At 40.1% G+C, this 23,101-nt stretch overlaps 2 protein-coding genes across 4 annotated transcripts; one reads left to right on the plus strand and one right to left on the minus strand.

Moving 5' to 3' along the window:
- Positions 1–4,277: 4,277 nt before the first annotated feature.
- LOC121377028 (egalitarian protein homolog) lies at positions 4,278–19,454 on the minus strand. 3 transcript variants are annotated; one of them, XM_041504873.1, is made up of 7 exons: positions 19,400–19,454; positions 13,357–13,476; positions 12,549–12,679; positions 9,621–9,701; positions 8,827–8,940; positions 6,016–6,134; positions 4,278–4,591 (listed from the first exon to the last, which is right to left on the minus strand). In XM_041504873.1, the coding sequence occupies exons 1-7, from the start codon at positions 19,407–19,409 to the stop codon at positions 4,384–4,386; spliced, it is 783 nt and encodes a 260-aa protein (XP_041360807.1). In that variant the 5' UTR covers positions 19,410–19,454; the 3' UTR covers positions 4,278–4,383. The 3 variants fall into 3 exon arrangements, with proteins under 3 accessions (XP_041360807.1, XP_041360814.1, XP_041360824.1); XM_041504880.1 differs by lacking the exon at positions 19,400–19,454 and adding an exon at positions 16,876–17,008; XM_041504890.1 differs by lacking the exon at positions 19,400–19,454 and adding an exon at positions 14,843–14,864.
- LOC121377048 (bis(5'-nucleosyl)-tetraphosphatase [asymmetrical]-like) lies at positions 18,511–21,108 on the plus strand. Its single transcript, XM_041504903.1, has 2 exons — positions 18,511–18,689; positions 20,642–21,108. Exons 1-2 carry the CDS (start codon positions 18,575–18,577, stop codon positions 20,962–20,964), a joined length of 438 nt encoding a protein of 145 aa, XP_041360837.1. The 5' UTR covers positions 18,511–18,574; the 3' UTR covers positions 20,965–21,108.
- The last annotated feature ends 1,993 nt before the right edge of the window (positions 21,109–23,101 follow it).

Here is a 23,101-nt window from a genome sequence, read left to right on the forward strand (position 1 = left end):
TCAACACATTTTATTTACGGTTATATGCCGTCGGACATAATATGATTAAGGGCCCCACAGATATTAAGAGAGTAAACCAGCCGTCGTCACTTCATGGGCTACTCTTTTCGATTAGCAGCAAGGGATAATTATATACACCATCCCACAGACATGATAGTACATACCACGGCCTTTCTTATACCAGTTGTGGAGGAGTGGCTGGAACGACGAATAGCCCAATGGTCTCACCGACGGGAATCAATCACAAATCGATCGCGCATCAGGCGAGTGCTGTACCACTGAGCTACGTCGCGCCTCTTGGTCGGAACGAGAAAAAAACAACCCAGTCAGCTGAATGGATCCACCGAGGTGGTTCGACCAACATACAGTGTTAGCGATACGTGACTGATATCCCCAGCCGCTTGCTGGCTCCACATAATAATATTCTTTCTGCTTAAGAGTTGCCTTATATGGTCTTTCTCGCAGGCCTATAGAAACCCGGAGGGTGGGGTCGGTGGGGGTCGAAGGCTGTGCTCCCCCAGTTGAGATCGAAAATGATTTTTCCTACTCTATATAAAGATAAAAATATGACTTATGGTTATATAGTTATATACAGTATATATATATATATATATATCCCAATGGGTCAACCAACGGGGATCGATCTCAGACTGACCACGTATCAAGCGAGCGCTTTACCACTGTCTACGTCCCGCCCCTGAATTACACGTATATAAACAGTCGCGTATTCAACGACATCGGACGACGTTAACGGTCGCGAACTATTTTACGGGCCGCGGTGTGGACATTTGATTTAGTGTACAGCACACCATAAACCAATTTAACGCTCTTTTGTTTTCTTTTTTTTTTTTTGTTGTTGTTGTTGTTGTTGTTGTTTTGCTCAGTTTGGCTGAACTCGTTCCAGACCTCCTATATACGTGACCGGCCATCGGTCCACAGGCTGGTAGGTACTGGGTTTGAATCCCAGTCGAGGCATGGCATTTTTAATCCAGATACCGACTCCAAACCCTGAGTGCTCCGCAAGCCTCAGTGGGTAGGTGTAAACCACTTGCACCGACCAGTGATCCATAACTGGTTCAACAAAGGCCATGGTTTGTACTACCCTGCCTGTGGGAAGCGCAAATAAAAGATCCCTTGCTGCCTGTCGTAAAAGAGTAGCCTATGTGACGACAGCGGGTTTCCTCTAAAAAACAGTGTCAGAATAACCATATGTTTGACATCCAATAGCCGATGATAAGATAAAAAATCAATGTGCTCTAGTGGCGTCGTTAAATAAAACAAACTTTACTATATACGTTTTTCTCTAAACGCTTGCAAACAATTGTGACTGGTTCCCGAAGTGGTCATTCGATTTAATTTGTGTCATAAAAATCAGTCTAGAAAGCGTAAGCGACACACAGCTGACTGAACGCACTCCAGAGGTCATTTTATATGCGTTACACCTGTGACAGATATTGAAAGATGAGAAGACAATATTAATTTTGAGTTTTAAGGTAAACATGATGATAAAGATCGGATTTTTGTAGCCTTGTGCTTGATTCAAATGATATAAAACTGTGGCTCATTTAAATGATGTTCGATTTTACATGACAGATGTGAATCGTTTATGACGGTGGCCAAAAGTAAAGTTTATTTTGTTTAACGACACCACTGGAGCACATTGATTTATTAATCATCGGCTATAGCATGTCAAACATTTCGTAGTCATCAGAAGAAACCCGGACCTTTTTTACTAATGCAGCAAGGGATCTTTTATATGCATTTTCCCACAGACATGAAAGCACATATTACGACCTTTGAGCAGTTGTTGTGGACCGGCCTCGATGGCGCCGTGGTTAAGCCATCGGTCTACAGGGTGATAGGTACTGGTTTCGGATCCCAGTCGAGGCATGGCATTTTTAATCCAGATACCGACTCCGAACCCTGAGCGAGTGCTCCGCAAGGCTCAATGGGTAGGTATAAACCTCTTGCACCGACCAGTGATCCATAACTGGCTCAACAAAGGCCATGGTTTGTGCTATCCTGCCTGTGGGAAGCGCAAATAAAAGACCCCTTGCTGGCTGTCGTAAAAGAGTAGCCTATGTGGTGACAGCGGGTTTCCTCTAAAAAAAAAAGTGTCAGAATGGCCATATGTTTGACGTCCAATAGCCGATGATTAGATAAAAAATCAATGTGTTCTAGTGGCGTCGTTAAATATACGGCCTTTGACCAGTTGTGGTGCACTGGTTGGAACTAGAAAAAAACAACAACAATCAGTTGTATCCACCGAAGTGGTGCGATCCTGGGACACAAGCACTCAACCGACTTAGCAAAACTCCGCCCCTGTTGGTGACAATGAACTGTCGAAGCGCTTCATAAAACTTAATTTAACAGATTTTGCTCTTTCGCTTTTTACTTCATTGTGGATGTTGTGACAGAGTTTTAAAATAGTTGGATGACCCAACAAACGACAGTTGGGAGTAATTGCAGATTGGGTAATTAATTACTTAAGAAAACCAGCTATAGTGAAACCTCTCAAAACCGGACGTTTTACAGTCCCTTTTTTTACAAACCAGGCCAGAACGTAACATCTCTAAACCGGACCCCTCTTTAAACCAGACATTTGTCTTGGTCCCAAGAGTGTCCGGTTTAGAGGTGGTTTCACTGTGTATCGAATGTTATCATACGTTATTTGTTTTGTCGAAACACAATTACGCATCGGACATAATGCTGGTAGGTACCGAGTTCGCATTCTAGTACCTTCATTTAACTTTTGGGGGGTCAAAGTTACTCCTCTTTTTTTTTTCTCTCTCTAGATTATTAAATAGTCCGATCCTCTCTTATTTCTTTCATTTATTTTTGGACTGTCCTTGTAAAATGCTCCAAATTATATAAATATTCGGCCGGTCAGTCAATTCTTTTTTCTTTCTTTTTTTGACGTTTTTACTAATGCTATTCCAAATTCTACCCATTTTCTGCCCTGAGATTGTGTCCAGGAGAGACGTGCCTAAACCTTAATTAGATATAGGCACGTTAATATGGTATCCTATCCTATTCTACAACGATGCGGAGAAGTCATAGATAGTGCCCACGACAGGTGTGCTTGAGCAGTTTTCTGATGAAAACACGCCAGAAATTAACCATACCCACCACAATCATCAATTTTAAACAAAATAGACAACTCAAATGATACTTTTAGACAAAAATGTCACAATGGTCTACCTTTATTAGCAAATTATTTTTGTCTTCCAACAGCATAAAAATCGGTAATTTCCTGTACATGTATATGGACAACGTGTGTTTTTATTTTCGAAACCACCACATTATTATTTTTAATGAAATGTTTTCTGAATCAACAGAATGTTTTGCAATTTGCAAGTCCTCAAATGCTAATGACAATACATAATATTCATTTCTAGGGTAGTGTTTCCGTGAACATTTATTGGCTATTAATTATATGCGTCAACGTTATAAATGATATTATTACCATACACACACACACATACGCACACACCCGCGCGCGCACGCACACACGCGCCTATCATTCTCATGATCTTAATGGTCGGTCTGGGATAAATGTCCGTCAGTTGGCCCGTTAGGTTATTTCTCGTTCCAGCCAGTGCACCACGACTGGTATATCAAAGGCAGTCTGTGGAATGGTGCATACAAAAAATATCACTTGCTACTAATGGACAAATGTAGCGGGTTTCCTCTCCAAGACTATATGTTAAAGTTACCAAATGTTTGACATCCAGTAGTCGATGGTTTAATAAATCAATGTGCTCTAGTGTCATTAATTAAAAACATCAAAACTTTAACTTTATAATGTATTAAAGGGACAAACCCTAGTTTTTAAACACTAAGGCATATTATTGACAATTATAGCCGTTTTCGATAACTGAAATCATACTTTACTTTGAATTTATGGTTTAGATTATCAATTTCCCTATATTCGAAGTGTTGTTTGTCATCCTGGTGTTTTTAATATCACAAAATGCATTTCTCAGAAGTAACAGCTATGGAGTCGAGGTTTAGTCTCTCTTTTTTTAGGGTATTTTACCATTTTAAAGTCACAGACTCATGTTTCACTCAATTGTAACTTTATCCAAATGTGTTACAGGTTTGTAGATTAAATAAACTTAGTGTTAATTTTCACGGGTTGAAACTAGGGTCTGTCCCTTTAATGGTTAAACACAGGATTTTTCAGAGTGCTCACTATGTTAAGAACCGCTGGGGGGTGGGGTGGGGTGGGAGGGGGTAGTCTTATTTGTGGTATAAAGGCAGATGATCAATAACCGTTGACAGAGAATAACACGAGTTTATTAAAACTGTATTGACACAAGACTGTAGCTTTAAGCTGATGCATTTTTCTTTGTCTTTTGTTTTGTTTTTTTTGTCGTGTTTTCAATTTCGGCCTTCTGTTACTGATCCACGAACGAAATGTCTTTGAGTATCTGTGAGTTTCATCACTGGACTGTCCTGTAGTTCTTTCGTGAACGTCAAGTCTTTGCGTTGTTTTCGTCTCTTAGCAACAGAGTTATAAAATATGTAGCTTTGGCGATTTTCTTCACACAGGACGTCGAACCATTCCATGGATTCTTCAAGCAGTTCACTGAAACGAAAACCACGACGTGTCCTCATTCAAATATTTGAAATGTCACCTAAATCAAGTTAACCAATATTGTCAGTCACCTGGTTGCGAAGACAGTAAGATCAATGATGTTAGACATAAGAAGATAATAGTCCTACTGGTAGTAGATGAGTATAGTAGGTGGTTACAAGCGTCTCTTAACAATGTCAGAAGGAACTGTTGAACACTCACCGAAGTGGTCAGACTAAGACCACAGCTAAAGCTGATGGAGAAACGACAGGTGTGTGGCACGGATAGCCACAAGGAAGGAAATGTTTTATTTAACGACGCACTCAACACATTTTATTTACGGATATATGGCGTCAGACATATGGTTAAGGACCACACAGATATTGAGAGAGGAGACCCGCTGTCGCCACTATGGGCTACTCTTTTTCGATTAGCAGCAAAAGGGCCTGCTATTTGATCTTTTATATGCACCATCCCACAGACACAAGAGACAAGCACCTGTCGCGTTTGGACCGGCCTCGGTGGCGTCGTGGTAGGCCATCGGTCTACAGGCTGGTAGGTACTGGGTTCGGATCCCAGTCGAGGCATGGGATTTTTAATCCAGATACCGACTCCAAACCCTGAGTAAGTGCTCCGCAAGGCTCAATGGGTAGGTGTAAACCACTTGCACCGACCAGTGATCCATAACTGGTTCAACACAGGCCATGGTTTGTGCTATCATGCCTGTGGGAAGCGCAATTAAAAGATCCCTTGCTGCTAATCGGAAGAGTAGCCCATGTAGTGGCGACAGCGGGTTTCCTCTCAAAATCTGTGTGGTCCTTAACCATATGTCTGACGCCATATAACCGTAAATAAAATGTGCTGAGTGCGTCGTTAAATAAAACATTTCTTTCTTTCTGTCGCGTTTGGAGAGACAAGAACTGAGATGTAGAGGAGGACAGCGATAGAATTAAGGATAGCAGGAGATAGAAGTCAAAGGAGAGAAAGGAAAGAAGACAGTGGGATAAATAAATAAATAAACAAAATAAATATTTGATTGCTTTGATTGATTAGGACTAACATGAAGCGCATAAGCCAGTACCTACCAGTCTTAAGACTGATGACTTAACCATAGCCTAGGTTGGGCAGGATTAAGACATTTCGCTCAGCCAATTGTTATTTGCACAGAAGCATTTTAAATATCATAACACAGTCAATTTCCCAATGAGCTAGAGTTCATCTATCACGATTTAAAGTAAAGTTTGTTTTATTTAACGACGCCACTAGAGCATGTGGTACGAGTGCCTTGTATGAGAGTGCAACATTACGATTTCATCGGTTGCTAAACAGTCGGTTAATCTCGTTAATCTCGTTTGGCGTGGTCTTAATCTAGACATTTAAACACTGATATGACATCACGATTTATGTATAGTTATTTTTTCACCAGTTCAACCCACCTACTGAGCTGTCTGTGAAGACATGACGTCAGAGGAATGACGTCAGCAGCAGCGGTGTTTAGCATGTCCTTTGTAATAGGTCGTCTAGCCCACACGTTCTGGTCATCTTTCAGAAGTTGCTGAAAAATATATTGATACTAGTGATGTACTACGTATTATATATCGATTACAACCGAAAAGTTATCAGTTTGGATCTACTGATGTGATGATCATAAAAATCCAAAGGCCTAATGGATCGTGTGGAAACATTAATGATTAAAAAACTTCTTTTTTTAAAAATAGGTTTTCCTCTACCGACGTAATGATCAATTGTACAAAATCTATAATCTATTATGTGGGGAAATGTCAAGTTCTATAATTGTTCCTTCAGTTTATATGATGAAATTGATGTAAATGTTGGTGTTGGTATTTGTGTTTCCATAAGAACATCCAGTATAGCCCAATCCAAAAGTAAATATTTTAAAGGGTGTATACTACCAAATCAAATCCCATAGACGACAATAGTAACATATGTGGCTAAAACTCCTACCTGCAACGTATCAACCGACACAAACGCCACGGATATAAATACTACCACCCCTCACACTTAAAGTGAATCAGAAAAAAATGGGGGTCAAGCTGCTCGTTTCTGAGATAACGGGTAGCGTCTATGACTACCCTAGTTCCGCAAAAAATTCGAGTACTTTTTTTTACAGGTACCCCATACATGTTTCAAGCACAAGGCTACTTGACACATTGGTACTAGATGAAATAAAATTGCATTTTTTTTTAACCCAGATAAAACTATTATTTTTTACAACCAACACACTCACATTTATAACCAATCACAGGACTTGTGGTGTTCACTTCTCTATCAAAAGTTCGGTGCACCTCCAACTTTGACCCAGCCGGAAGTTATTTGGTCTAGTACTACCTAAAGGGACACCCCCTAGTTTTTTTAACACTAAGGCATATTTTTTACTATTAGAGCCGTTTTTGATAACTGAAATCATACTTTACTTAGATTTGATTGTTTAGATTATCCATTTCCGTACATTCGAAGTGTTTTTGGTCATCCTGGTGTTTTTAATATCACAAAACTGAGTTCTCATATTTTTAAAAACGCACGTGCGTCTGAGAAGTAACAGTTATGGAGTCTTAGTCTATTTTTAGAGGATATTTCACCATTTCAAAGTCACAGAATCATTTTTCAATCAATTGTAACTGTATCAAAATGTGTTACAGGTTTGTAGCTTACATACACTTAGTGTTAATTTTCACGGGTTGAAACTAGGGTCTGTCCCTTTAATACAATGTACAAATATATACTCTTCAAAAAAAGTAGGGGAAGTCTAAATAAGAATTTAAAGTTGCCAAAATTGTAAGGTATATTAGCTGTGGAATGGTTATATGATAATAGTGAATTAATTGGGCAAACATTACAACCGGTAGTTCAGTATTACAGTAGGTTTTATGACCACCAAAGATCTTGAAGGACGATTGGGGTCAGAAGTGAAATTTGAAAGTTGACGGGTTTTTTTTTTATCAATAAATCGCAAATTCAAATAATAAAAATGACTAAAAACAAAACAATAACAACTGTATGATCAACAGAATGAAAACGATTGACAGAAATAATGTTCCACAGTGATTAATCGACATTCCTGGAAATTGTTAAAATCGAGAATGATACCACACGCACGTGTACGGGGCAACTGCGTGATGCATGTGCAAACTATGGAATGTGATTCGGTGTGTTGATAAACAGACCTGAACGTTCTTTACTAGGATGTCTGTGGTCAAAACATGTTCCGTCTAACATTAATATTTCAGATTCCCTTACTTTTTTAAAGAGTATATATAAAGGAGGCTTCTGACGTTTTCTTTTTAAAATATATTATCTCAAGCTCCCTTGCTACTTTAGAGATGAGAGGTTGCCAGCAACACAGAAGGATTTTCTATTCGTGTGAATATATATATATATATATATATGTATATATATATATATATATATATATATATATATATATATATATAAACGACACCACTAGAGCACATTGATTTATTAATCATCGACTACTGGATGTCAAACATTTGGTAACTTTGACATACACTGTATCAGTCTCAGTGAGGAAAACATCTACTTGTTTCCATTAGCAGCAAGGGCTCTTTTATATGCACCATCCCACATACAGGATAGCACATACCACGGCATTTGATTTACCAGTCGTGGTGCACTGGCTGGAACAAGAAATAACCCAATGGGGCCATCGACGGGTATCAATCCCAGACCGACCGCGCATCAAGCGGACGCTTTACCACTGGGATATGTCTCGCCCATTTAATGTACACATAGGTCAATACGCAAATGTAAATGACTTAACACAATAATGTATAAATATATTGGTCACAAACGTGTAGGCCCACCTGAGCAAGAGTAACTACTTTACAACAATATTGTACAACAAATAGGTTAATAATAAATATTTCACTAACGTAATTTTGCACACAAAATAATTTGACACAATAACATATAGTAAATAGGTCACTATTAACATATGTCCTTATGAAAAAGTTATTAATTTAATTGAATAATAAATAATTAAATAGGTCACTAACACGTACCTATGCAAAAAGGACTAATTTAAACCAGGAGTAAGTTCAGCCACCCGTTTGTCGCTAACGTCCGCTATACAGGTTTTTACGCTACACAGTAAACTGAATTATCAATTCGAAAACCAGTCAAAATAGTTTGCAAACGTTAGCGAAAAACGGCTGACTGAACTTGGGGCTGCATTAATGGATATACAAATAGGTCATCAATATACATACCTGTAACTGCGCTGTTGGTTGATAGAGCTGTATGTGATATACTGCACACAGGTTAGGAAAACTGGTTACCCTGGGAGGGAGACCCTGCTGTTCTAGTATCACGCGATAAGCAACCTGAAAGAAAGCATTTGAACCGATTTCTTTTTTACACGTTACTATAATAGATAGGTTTTGCAATAACACCAATACTGTTACGGATACCAAAAGAGCTTAATGTGCGTGGGTAATTTTTGACATGCTTCTGGCCATCAGAGAACTGTTCAAGTACGTCTGTCGTGGGCACAACCTCCGACTTTGCCAGAGAGTTGTGTCCATGGCAGGGCAATAGTTTTACACGCGTGTACATACATACATTTAGCAGGTCTTTTAATCGTAAAGAGCGGGAAGCAAATTGCTGTGACGTCACCAAACTACACTCAAAGTGGTGACCTATCACTAATCGTAACAGTAAAGAGCGATAAGCAAATTTCTATGACGTCACCAACTACACTCGAAGTGGTGACCTATCTCTATCCGTAAGAGTAAAGAGCGGGAAGCAAATTGCTATGACGTCACCAACTACACTCAACGTGGTGACCTATCACTAATCCATAATATTAATGGCGTGGTTCCGAAACCTTTCTAGTAGTATAAAGCATGCACCATTCAAAGAAATTATCTTCTACCTGGTTCCAGAAAATACGTTATCCCTTTCTATTTGATAAATCATAAAGCTTTCTTTTCATTCGTTCTGCAAATGTCGAAACGTAACATTCTTCTAATCCCATTCGTTTCTTATAATTTAAAACACGAACCTGTGTATCAAAACAGTTGCGAAGTTTGACTCCAAATTCAAAATGTAATGTTGCAGAGTCCGGTCCACAGTTATGAATCACCTGGAAGAGAAAGATAATTGTAGTTAGTTGGTGCGGTGGTTACATTTGATCTGGATAATAATGGGGAAAACAAACCCGCTTGCTGATGTCACATGCTTATTCTAATTGTCAATTAAACCCCTTCCCCCCCCCCCCCCCCCCCCCCCAAAAAAAAAAAAAAACCCACACAAAACAACAACAATACAACCTAAAAAACAAAAACAACACAGAAAACAACACAAAACAAACAAATAAACATAAAACAACAAACAAAAACACACAAAACACACACAACCACACACACACATACACACACCCAATCTAATTAAAATTAGCTCCACTATTACATGTGGATCTAACACCAGCCAGTTGGAGCTCATGTCCACCAATCAAAACCTTACTTACAGAATCCTGCCAGTGATTTAAAAATAATTTTAAAACATTCCGAATTATCCTGACGGTATACGATATGTTTCGTGTGAATTACGAATGCCTTATTTAGACCAGTAGACCTAATTTTAATCGGATTGCTAACAACACTGCGTAGTCCCCAATGTCCAGGTAACATTTCGTCTGTAAATAATAATTTAAATATTGACCAATCACACTTCGATTTTTATAACGTTATTTGGGAGCATACAAATTCTAAAAATATCGAGCGAGTCTATTTTAGTGGCCGCAGTACAGCGAACCATACCAGTACGTACGGGGTGGGTTATCAGTCTTCAATTTTACATTAAAAAAAAAAAAAAAAAAAAAAAAAAAAATCAGTCTTCAGTTTTACATTACAAATTATTTATTTTATAAAATAAAACATGTTTTAAGGCATTCGTAATTGACACGAAACATGTCGTATACCCTCAGGATAATTCGGAATGTTTTCAAATTATTTTTAAATCACTGGCAGTAAAGTTAGCTAATAGTGGAGCTAATTTTAATCAGATTGACACTACACCCAACACACACACTACATACACACACACACACACACACACACACATACGCCAACACACACACACGCGTACACACACACAAACAGACACATACACACAAATACACACACATACACACATACATACACACACATACATACACACACACAAAGCACACAAAGCACACAACAAAACCAATACAAAAAACACTAAAAAATAAGAACATTTTATACACTTCCAAACAGACGCAGGCGAGTGTGTGGTGGGGTGTGGTGGGTGGATGAGTGGGGGTAGACATCCCTATTCAAAGCAATGTTGTTTTGTTTTTTTTTTATTCCCCGGAAGAGCTTAACTCAAACCCCTTACAAACTTCGCTCACCAGTCTAGAACCTAGGCGTGTCGTCCAAGACATCATCAAACCCAGATTCTCCTGAATGTAATATTAGTCATTCTAAATAGTAGAGTTTACATTATGGTGTGCGTTTATTTTTTTTGTGGGGGTTTTCTGTCAAAATACATGCTTAAACCTAGAACCCACTTTTCATACTCATTTTCGGGTGTGTATCTGAAAAAACAACTGTCTTTCCAGGACAAGGAAGGAAGGAAATGTTTTATTTAACGATACATTCAACACATTTCATTTACGGTTATATGGCATCGAACATATGGTTACGGACCACACAGATATTGAGGAAGGAAACCCGTTATCGCCACTTCATGGGCTACTTTTTTCGATTAGTAGCAAGGGATCTTTTAAATACATCATCCCATAGACAGGTTAGCACATAAAACGGCCTTAGATCTAACAGTCGTGATGCACTGGCTGGAGCGAGAAATAGCCCAATGGGCCCACTGACGGGAATCGATCCCAGACGGACCACACACCAAGCGAACGCTGGGCTATGTCCAGCCCCCTTCCAGCACAAGGATGCGTGGCTAATTGTTAGTCCAGGAATCGAGAGACGCATCAAGTGGCGGCCCTGGAGAATTGGTGTGCCCAACTTAAAAGTGGCCACAATATGCGTTTGTAAGTTGAAATACACTCCCCCCCCCCCCCCCACACACACACACACACACGTCAATTTTCCTTTTTTTTTAAAAACAACAACAAACGTTTGGTAGTCATACGCCTCCTTAATGAACTTTTATAAATTCATTTTGAGATGAAGAAAAGAGATAAAGAAAGAAATACAGAAAAACAAATAGACAGAAAGAAAGAAGACAAAATGAAATCAAGAAAGAAGAAAATGCTATATTTAACGACGCACTCGGCACCTATTATTTATGGTTAAATACGTCGTCCGACCACAAATATATCTAGAGAGGAAATCCGTTTATGTGAACCATCCCACAGACAATGGCTTTGTTACTCCAGTTGTGAAGCATAAGCTGAAATGAGAAATAGCCCAATGAGACCACCGACGGGGATTGATCCTAGACCCCAGGGCCCGATAACATAAAGCACTCGTAACACTTACGTCAGACGTACACCATACATAATATGTGGCGTACGTCTGACGTAAGTGTTACGAGTGCTTTGTGTTACCAGGCCCTGGGACTTAATTATCCGAACTCTGGCAACTTCGTAATCTTGGAGTGCGGTGCAAAAAGGACTTGCAATGACAATGCGATATTGTTCCTAAGAAAGCTTAATACAGCTTTGTGTATTGGCGTACGAGTGAAACTGGGTAACAACATTTATTCATATTTGCATTACTGCCAAAACGAATAACTATGCATTTTTACATGGATTACTGGTAATATTGTATGTAGAATAATATAGTTTTTGCCCGATTTGCATATTTGCCCCAGCACCGAGAGGGCAATTGCCCCCTGCCCCGTCTCGTACACTTATGGCTTTGTGAATCAGGCTCCTGGCCACTCCGTTGATTCCCTCAGAATGCACGTGAAAATGCATGCCACGCGATGTTCTCACCTTCAAGACGTCCGTAGATTGCAGCAGCCGAACCAAGCCCCCGTCCAGCACGATGTTGCGATCTCGCCTTACATCGAACACGTAGACGCCGTCGTCTGGTGTGGACACCACGATAAGATAGATGGATCCTCCTACAGTGGCAAATAAACACAGTTTAAGGTTTTAAAAATGCAGAATTTGCACATTTATAAACAGACAGAAAGACGTGCGCGTTCGTCTTCAAGATGTCTAAAACTACATCCAGTTACGGTTCAAGAACACACAATATCGCAGCAGCAGCCACAGCAGCAGCACCGCCACAACGCACTCAACACATTTTATAAACGGTTATATGGCGTCAGATATAATATGGTTAAGGACCACACAGATATTAAGGGAGGAAACCCGCTGTCGCCACTTCATGGGCTACTCTTTTTCGATTAGCAGCAAGGGATCTTTTATATGCACCATCCCATAGACAGCATAGCACATACCACGGATGTACCAGTCGTGGTGCACTGGCTGGAACGAGAAATAGACCAATGGGTCCACTGACCGGGATCGATCCCAAACCGACCGTGCATCAAGCGAGCGCTTTACCACTGGGCTACGTCTCGACCCCAGACCCATTAAGTTAGATCAGTTAGTACCACACGACTAATTAATAGTGGAATATCAAAGGCCGCGGTGTGTGCTATCTTGTCTGTGTGAAAATGTATATAAAATATCGCTGGTATATAAAATATCACTGGTATATAAAATATCACATGTAGCTGGTTTACCCTGAAGTATGTCAGAAGTATGAAGAAGAAGAACTTTATGTACATGCCTTTCTGTCCGAGGTTAGCTCCCTTGCAACTCATTCCTACAACTGGCGACGTCTGCAGGATTTTCTTGACGGCTTTTTCTGACGACAACACTGCCGATATCAGCTGGATTCGAGACATGGCTGATAAAAACAAATAGTAGTAGTAGTAGTAGTAGTAGTCGTGGTAGTCGTAGTAATAGTAGCAGTAGTAGTAGTAGTAGTAGTAGTAGTAGTAGTAGTAGTAGTAGTAGTAGTAGTAGTAGTAGTAGTAGTAGTAGTAGTAGTAGCAGAAGAAACAGCAATAACAGCATAAGTAGTAGTAAGAATTAGCACGGGCTCCCATTTTTTGTAGGATGTGTGTGGGGGGGGGGGGGGGGGGGGGTGCTAATTTTTGCCCGCATTAAACGAAAGTGCCCGAATCTGGATAACAACATTTATTCATTTTAGCATTACTATCAAATGGCTATATAGGGTAACAAACGAGCCCCTACTAATTTTTACATGGATTGTTGTAATCAATCTAAAAATGGGTAGGGGCTCGTTACTAGGAGTAGAATCAGGGAAGCGTTATTTCCCCAAAAAATCTCTATGTTTTTTGCACGAATTGGATTTGCTCCAGCCTAGGGTGAGGCAGTTGCCCCCTGACCCCTGTCTCGTACACTTATGACAATGATTTCGTACACACCCGTCAGTGAGAATATCATTCGTTATCGATTTAAAGACCTATAATATGTTTGGCTACTTCAAGGTGATGACTCGGTTGCCGTGTAATGAAAAAAAAAAGACAATCAAAATTGAATGCTCTCTGACAAATAAGTTAACCTGAACCCATTTGCTCTGTGATGCCAAAGTTAACGGTAAAACGGAAACAGATTTAGTCAGGAAATAGAATACTACATTTGTGTCCATTAGATGTCATTTATCTTACAGGTCTTAATTTAAATGGAGAATAATTTTCTTTCTTTCTAAAATTATTTTCGTGATTCATTCATTTTAAACTTCATTCATTTTAAAGAAGGATCCTCCTCCTCATTTCATTTCAACTTATTTTCGTGCTTATAATCCAATTAAGGTTCAAGCACGCTGTCATGGGCACACGCTCAGCTATCTGGGATGTCTGTCCAGGAAAGTGGGTTAGTTGTTAGTGAGACAGAAGAGGTTGTAGTAGTCTTACACCTACCCATTGAGTCGTTAAAACTCGCTCTGTGTCAGAACCGGTACCGGGCTGCGAACCCTGTACCTACCAGCCTTATGTCCGATGGCTCAACAAAGACACCACCGAGGCCGAATACTACTCACTTTTCGTTTGTATTATAAACAACTGGCAAGTTAAAGAGTATCTAACGGCCAGTCATTAATGTAATACTCGTTTCGTTGATTTACCGTAAAAATACGCATATATATATAATAGCATTATTGCTTATGAACGTTACACGCTATACATATAAGACTATTCAAATATCAGTTTGAAATTGTCTAGAATTGGTAATAAAACGTGTCAAATTACCTTTCTTATCGTCCCAGTGCCTGTTCGCCTATCAATATGCATTACATAAGCAGACCAGTAGGAACGATATGCATGTATCTCAATTGGGGGGAGGTCATAATCTCTGGTCTTTTTTATCTGTATTTTATATAGAGGATATAAAATGCACATTTTAAGTGTGGGGAGACCCCCGGTGTCTGCGTGATTGATAAGATCACGGACCATATTACACGCAATGTATGACATATTTACAACAGGTCAGTGCACGAAAATGGTAGTGGGCCTCATAGGCATTGACAGCGTTAAAACGTTTGTATTGTTTAGTGACACCACTAGAACACATTGATTTATTAAGTATCGGCTAATGGATGTCAAACATACGGTCATTTTGACACAGTCATAGCGAGGAAACCCGCTACATTTTTCCATTAGTAGCAAGGAATCTTTTATATACACCATCCCACAGGCATGATAGCACATACCACGGCTTTTGATATACCAGTCATGGTGCACTGGCTGGAACGAGAAGCAGCCCAATGGGCCTACCGACGGGTATCGATCCTAGACCGACCGCGCATCAGTCGTGTTCTTTACCACTGGGCTACGTCCAGCCTCTGGCGTTTAAAGTTTGTTTTGTTTGACGACACAACTAGAGCACATTGATTTATTAATCATCAGCTATTGGATGTCAAACGTTTGGTAATTTTGACATATAGTCTTAGAGCTACATTTTTCCATTAGTTTTATTTAATGCACCATCCAACAGGCAAGATAAAACCATAAGCGTACAAGACAGGGGGAGGGATGGTGTGGAGGGCAACTGACTCTCTAGTCCTGGAGCAAAACCTCAAATTCGGGCAAAAATGATACAGGTATTCGGGCAAAATTCTACTTTCAAAATGAGTTGTAATCCATGTAAAAATACGTAATTATTCGTTTGCAACCCTATATAGCTGTTAAGTAGCCTAGTAATGCTAATAATATGAATAAATATTTTTATGCAGATTCGGACATTTTCGTTTAATTCGGGCAAAAGCCAGCCAGCCTGCCTCCTCCCCCCCCCCCCCCCCCCCCCCCCCCCCCCCCCCTATAAAAATGCGATCTCGTACGCCTATGGATAAAACATATATACCAGTTGTGGATAAAACTAATATACCAGTTGTGGTGCACTGGCTAGAGCGAGTACTTTACCACTGGGCTACGCTCCGCCCCCTAACACTTTGTGAGTAAATACACACTAGAAGTATTGAGACGAATGAAGGGACCTACTCAGTCGCGTGACCGGCCTCGGTGGCGCAGTGGTTAAGCCATCGGACTACAGGCTGGTAGGTACAGGGTTCGCAGCCCGGTACCGGCTCCAACCCAGAGTGAGTTCTTAAGGGTAGGTGTAAGACCACTACACCCTCTTCTCTCTCACTAACCACTAACCAACTAACAACTAACCCACTGTCCTGGACAGACAGCCCAGAGAGCTGAGGTGTGTGCCCAGGACAGCGTGGTTGAACCTTAATTGGATATAAGCACGAAAATAAGTTGAAATCAATCAATCAATCAGTCGCGTGTGCAGGGGTAGGTTCGGGGGGGGGGGGGGTCAAACCCTGCCACAGCACGATAAATTTTCTTTTATCTTTTTTCAACACATTTTCCGACGGAGCCTACCTCAGCCCCTCCCCCCTACCCCACAATCACTCCTCATAAATTTCGTGCACCCCTGTCTAGCCCCCCCCCCCGCCCCGCCCCGCCCCGCCCCGCCCCTAAACTGTCTGCACAAGCGCTCTGTTACGATCGCCCTCCCCTTACAATCTACGGATCCGTTATAGAAATCGATATGTACATGCATTAAATATTACATGTACCGCTAGGCCATTATCCAGATTTGTGTACCCGGTCTGCGGGTAGCTGCCTACAAATGAGTACCGTAACTTTACAACTCCACGAACACATTATGTAGCGGCGTGACAGTCCAGGAGATAATGTATCTATCGCGGATCACTGACTTGTAAATTATATCTGACCTGCAATCAATTGAATACAGTGTCAAAGTGTAAACATACCTTGTCAAATACTTCGCAAGCGTTGTCTCGTTGTCATGGCGGTAACCCACCTCTTTAGATGTCAACGATAAAGAGCTGAAACAAGGGGAGTAACAAGCACTCCGCTTTGTATTATTTTGAGTTAAAAGTTTGTTTTGAGAAGGAACAAAGGAAATGTTTTATTTAATGAGACACTCAACACAATTTTAACGGTTAAATATGGCGTCGGACATATGGTTAAAGACCGCACAGATACTGAGAAAGGAAACCCGCTGTCGCCACTTCATGGACTACTCTTTTTCGATTAGCAGCAACGGATTTTTTATATGCATCGTCCCACAGACAGGATAACACATAACACGGCATTTGATATACCAGTCGTGGTGCACTGGCTGCAGCGAGAAATACTAGTAGCCTAATTGGTCCACCGACAGTTGATTTGAGATAATATATACATAAATATGAAGGGGAAAAAAGTTTGTTTCGTTTAACAACACCACTAGAGCACATTGATTTATCATTGGCGTAGGAAGCTGGTGGGGGGTCAAGGCGGCATGTCCCCCCACTTTTCAGATATTTTGTTTTATATTTGTTTTATACTAGTGTTAAAGTGTGTAAATATAAAGGTGTGCCCCCCCCCCCCCCCCCCCCCCCCCCGTTTTGGCACCTACCTACGCCATTTTATTAATCATTGGCTATTGGAAATCAAACATTTGGTAGGCCTAATTCTGACATAGACTTAGGGATGAAACCCACTTAATGTTTCCATTAGTAGCCAGGGATCTTTTATATGCACCATCTCACAGACAGGATAGCACACATCACAGTCAGTCGTGGTGTACTGGTTGTAACGAGAAATAACCCAGTGGGACCACCGACGGGGATTGACCATAGACCGACCGCGCATCAGGCCAGTGCTAAATACCACTGGTCTACGTTCCACCCTCCATCCGCGTTGTATTCATTCAGAATAATCTCTAGTGGAGGGCACAAGCCATATTTTTATATTTATTTATATAGCGTAGGACATAAAAGGTAAATTTTCGTCCTAGAAGGGGTGGGGGTGGCATCGTTCTGCTCCCCCGGATCCCGAAGACTTGATTCGCACCAAATATTCTGTCGGAACATGATTTCAAGCGTATGCCTCCACCATGTTTAAAGTGATATGGCAATGGTTTTCAAAAAGACTACATGCATGTATTCGTTATCCAATCCCGTGTGACGACCGAGGTTTCGTTGTCAAAATTATTCATTATGCAACACACGTGCAAATATAAAATTAGGCCTATGTTTTAAAAAAAAAAGAAAAAAGGAAGAGATCGAATATATATATATATCGTTGACACTCTTTGCAGGCCCGTAGGAACCGGGTGGGGACATGGACTGTGTCACCGCCCCACCACTCGAGAACAAAAACGTAAATGTTTTGTGTCCTAATCTATAGAGGAAACATAGGTCTATTGCCCCCAATCCCCACCCCCACTATGGAGGCTGGGACACGCACGAGAGGTTATGTCACACCCCCCCCCCCCCCCCCCAAAGGCACATATCGTTTCTACGGGCCTCTTTGTATGTACGTGTGTGATGGATATTCAATTTGACGTTCTCATTAACAGACCCATCAGATTCTCCCTGTACGCAAAATGTACCTAATTTTCCGTATTCCCGGACGAATAGCCATTTTGATATTCTGAAACCAGTATTTTGTAATCGCCTTAAAATGGCGAGTGCGCTTCGAGCCGCTGGTTTTATTATTTATAGACGACTTAAGGGAAACACCGAGTATCTGCTACTTCAAACGTCATATGGTGAACATCACTGGACACCGCCCAAAGGTAACACATTCGAAATGTACACGTGTTCAAAACTGGCCTATACAATCTGTTTTCCTGTAGAGAGTATGAATACGATTACCGTAATATGTTAGAAGCAAATCTCCTTCCAGACGGCCGTTTTGAAATGTGGCAGTATATACACGTAGTAGCAACAGTAGTGGTAGTTGTAGTAGTACCATAGTAGTAGGTGTAGTAGTACCGTGTATAAATAATCCGTAGTAGTAGTAGTAGTAGTAGTGGTGGTAGTAGTAGTATGTAACGTAAATAATTACGATTGCCGTAACATGTTAGAAGCAATCTCCTTCAGACGGCCGTTTTATAATGTGGCAGTAGTACACGTAGTAGCAACAGTAGTAGTAGATAGTAGTTAGTGCTGCAACGATAAACCGGTATACCGGTATACCGCGATAATTGATCAGCTCGATACGAACCGTGGTACAGTTTTGCGTATCGCGATTTTTATACGCTATTTTTTTTCCTTGTATTTTATTTGACTTGAAATAGGCAAATAAACAAACAAAAACCACATCATTTTATTAATTGGTGGTGACAGGAAGTGTAACTATCACGTTAAGCGTAGTCGGCTTACTTGTTGGCATACGAAGTGATAGGTCGGTTATACTTGGTTCTGACTTCTTAACAAAACGTGTTTAATGTCCATTGAAAATAACCAGTTAACGATAATTACAAATAAATGTTTTGTTACTTACACATTATCATTCATTGTTCATTTACGTTGGAATACGGCTACGGCTATCATCTTCAAAGAAATAAACCAACAAGTGAGAATCACACTTCGCTGTTTTTCACTGAACTCGGAATACTTCAGCCGATCGTTCAAAATACCTCGGCTAATAACCTCGGCTCTGGTTTGGTCGATCTGCCGAAACATAGCGACTCAATACGTACATTTCCGTGTTAAGCGAGCAGCAACGGAAAAGCCCGATAGTAAGGATTTCCGAATGTGACAATTTATAAATAGTTTGACACCGTCACACCGGTGTTCTAGTAGACAAGTATTGTGTTAAAAAATAAAAATATGGCCTAAAACATTTAGCCTGACAGCTGAAACTAATAAAAATCATTAAAAAGTTATGCCTTCTGTTTTCATTAAAAAAAAGACCCAACCCATAAATATTAAATTTAAATAATATCAACTATATTGCAATACATATTGCAATACGGTTTCTTATATCGCAATATATCGCAATACGGTTTTGACCGTATCGTTGCACCCCTAATAGTAGTAGTAGTACCGTAGTTGGCCTAGTAGTAGTAGTAGTAGTAGTGGTAGTAGTCAGTAGTGGTAGTAGTAGTAGTAGTAGTGGTAGTAGTAGTGGTAGTAGTCAGTAGTGGTAGTAGTAGTAGTAGTAGTAGTAGTAGTATAGTAATATGTAACGAAAATAATTAGGAGAGAACCAATATGGAGTTTTTAGATTTGCTGGTGTTATTGTCTATTTGATCCCGCAAATGCTATTTTTGATCGAAGGATGGACGGACATGCATACAGATATAAACACACACACACACACACACACACACACACACTTCTCTCTCTCTCTCTCTCTCTCTCTCTCTCTCTCTCTCTCTCTCTCTCTCTCTCTCTCTCTCTCTCTCTCTCTCTCTCTCTCTCTCACTCCCTCCTCCCTCTCTCTCTCTCTCTCTCTCTCTCTCTCTCTCTCTCTCTCTCTCTCTCTCTCTCTCTCTCTCTCTCTCTCTCTCTCTCTCTCTCTCTCTCTCTCTCTCTCTCTCTCTGTGTGTGTATGTGTCTCATTAGCTATGTGGTTAATATGTTATCTGAGTATGTACGCATGAGCGCGTTTGTCAATGTATTCGTTATATGCTATAAAGTTAAAAGTTTGTTTTGTTTAATGACACCACTAGAGCTTCTATGCTATAACGAACATTAAACATTTAACATGTAATCAATTTTCCTTTTTGTTTACTTCAAGGCCACGTGGATCCTGGAGAGGACGAATACCAGACGGCCTTGAGGGAGACTGAAGAGGAAGCGGGCCTCAAGGCCGGCCATCTGAACGTGAACCATGACTTTAAAAAAATACTTAACTATGACGTCAGGGGCAAGCCGAAGAAGGTTGTTTATTGGTTGGCCGAGCTAAAAGATTCGGACATTTCCGTGACACTCTCCGACGAACATATTGCCTATAAATGGGTTCCTTTGCTGGACGCTTGTGCGCTTGCAAAATATGCTGACCTTCAAGAAGTTCTCAAGGACGCTGATGCCTATGTAAATTCGACCTCTTCGTCAAAATGAATGTATGTAATAGAAATATAGTTTATAAAAGGAAAACAAACAACAAAAACAAAAACAAAAAACAACAACAAACCCAATCGGATATGAACAACAAATGATGTTAACAATCGATATTGTTTCCAGAGAATAAATATCTTATAATAACGCCTTTTGTTTAATGACACTTCGACATTAGTTTATATTTAGTTTTGGTTTAGATAGTGACAAAGGAAACCGGGCGTATTTGATGCTTATACAAGTGATAGAATCCGAGACTAACTCATGGCAACGCCAAACAAATTGTTTGCGTGTGACGTAATTAAAGATACGAGTCTTGGACTCGAAAGTTTTATAACTTCGGGTCCTGTTGTCGTTAAATGGGCTACGGTAGTTTGATCGAAATCATCAGCCTGGAGTCTTTAATATACGCGTTCCGGTTAGACAGGATGGCACACACCACAAATTTTGTTTTAAAAAAGAAGTCTTTAGGCACTTGGGGGGGGGGGGGGGGGGTCCTATCATGTCCAACAGCTACAGAACAGAACATTACTCTTGGGCCGTTCTACAAACACGCACGAACGCATGGGTGGACGCGTGCACACACCACAGCACAGCGTGAAAAAATCCCATTACAGAAATTATGAAAATGGATCCAAGTGCATTTACCAAAGGGATGGATGCAGAAAATGTCTGGAGCGAGACGGGGAGGATGGGCGAGGATAAACGTAGCCTATACCGGTATACTAAAACTGAAACTTAGAAGCGACTCCAGCTATTTCGGACGGGAACATCTATATAATTAAACTGTTCTATCATTTATTTATTAGTGTGGTGAGGCTACCACATATCCCCCTCTCTCCCCCCCCCCCCCGTCGCTCTCTCTCTCTCTCTCTCTCTCTCTCTCTCTCTCTCTCTCTCTCTCTCTCTCTCTCTCTCTCTCTCTCTCTCTCTCTCTCTCTCTCTCTCCTCTCTCTCTCTCTCTCTCTCTCTCTCTCTCTCTCTCTGTCTCTCTTTCTCTCTATGTGTGTGTGTGTATGTGTGTGTGTGTTGAAGGTATCTTTGTTTTGTTTTTGTCCTTGTTTTGTTTGTTTTATATTGGGTTTTTTGTTGTTTTGTTTTATATTTGTGGTTTTATTTTGCTTGTTGTTGGAATTTTTTTTTAATCACCTACTTGTCTTCTGTCGATAGTCCATGCTTACCCTCCAAACACTCATAGGTATTTCTTCATTAGCTTTTGTTATACATCTACTTCTAATTAAGTACAATTGTTTTCTAATTGTTACTTTGTAATGATAATTGTTTGTTTATTGTTGGTGATTTGTCATTAATTAAACCTTCCTCTAGTTTCTTTTTCTCTCCTTACATTTGATAGCGTGTATACTGTTCATAATAAGTGGACAAATTCCCTCACTTTAATGGACCCAAGCTCACGTGTTGGTACATTTGCTCTTCTCTGTCACAGTCCAAGCCATAATTGAACGTGCAGTATAAATTTAGACAAAGGGGTCGAACCTCCGCATTTCAAAAGCTTCTTTAGCCTCTATACCCGATACAGGTAACATTGTTGGGGTGGTGTTGTAGACTATATGTTGTTAGTTAAAGCCCTAGTTTTTAAACAGTGTAGACTATTTTCGGTCATTTAGTATTACAGCTTTCTAATAGTTTATTTAAATTGCTCATTACTTTCACCTTGTTATCTTTAAAGGGACATTCCTGAGTTTGCTGTATTGTAAGATGTTTCCGACTATTAAAATATTTCTACGATTAAACTTACATATTAAATATATTTTCTTGTTTAGAATATCAATGTCTGTGTATTCAATGTGTTTCTGGTCGTCTAAATATTTGTAAGAAGCCCAAAGTGGATTTTGTCTTCAAATAATTTCGTATGTACGAAAAAATATTGTTTAAGAAATAAAATGAAAATTAACCTAGTACAAATATTAGAACGACCAGAAACACGTTTAATATACAGCCACTATTATTCTAAACAAGAAAATATATTTAATATGTAAGTTTAATCGTAGAAATATTTTATTAGTCGATAACATCTTAAAACAGTGCGGTAAACTCAGGAATGTCCCTTTAAGAGCTAAACATGCATTTTATTTAAAACAGAAAAAAAATGCACGCTCCTCTGACAATATAGTGATAATAT

The sequence above is a fragment of the Gigantopelta aegis genome, chromosome 2 (genome assembly GCF_016097555.1).
Source record: "Gigantopelta aegis isolate Gae_Host chromosome 2, Gae_host_genome, whole genome shotgun sequence".
NCBI lineage: Eukaryota > Metazoa > Mollusca > Gastropoda > Neomphalida > Peltospiridae > Gigantopelta > Gigantopelta aegis.

Excerpts from the sequence above, each read along its gene's own strand:
- LOC121377048 (XM_041504903.1), top strand. The coding sequence starts at position 18,575 with ATGGCGAGTGCGCTTCGAGCCGCTGGTTTTATTATTTATAGACGACTT. Across the intron at positions 18,690-20,641 it reads TCACTGGACACCGCCCAAAG|GCCACGTGGATCCTGGAGAG; the intron begins GTAACACATTCG and ends GTTTACTTCAAG.
- LOC121377028 (XM_041504873.1), bottom strand. Across the intron at positions 12,680-13,356 it reads AGCTAACCTCGGACAGAAAG|GAGGATCCATCTATCTTATC; the intron begins GCATGTACATAA and ends TTGCCACTGTAG. Across the intron at positions 9,702-12,548 it reads AATCTACGGACGTCTTGAAG|GTGATTCATAACTGTGGACC; the intron begins GTGAGAACATCG and ends TTTCTCTTCCAG.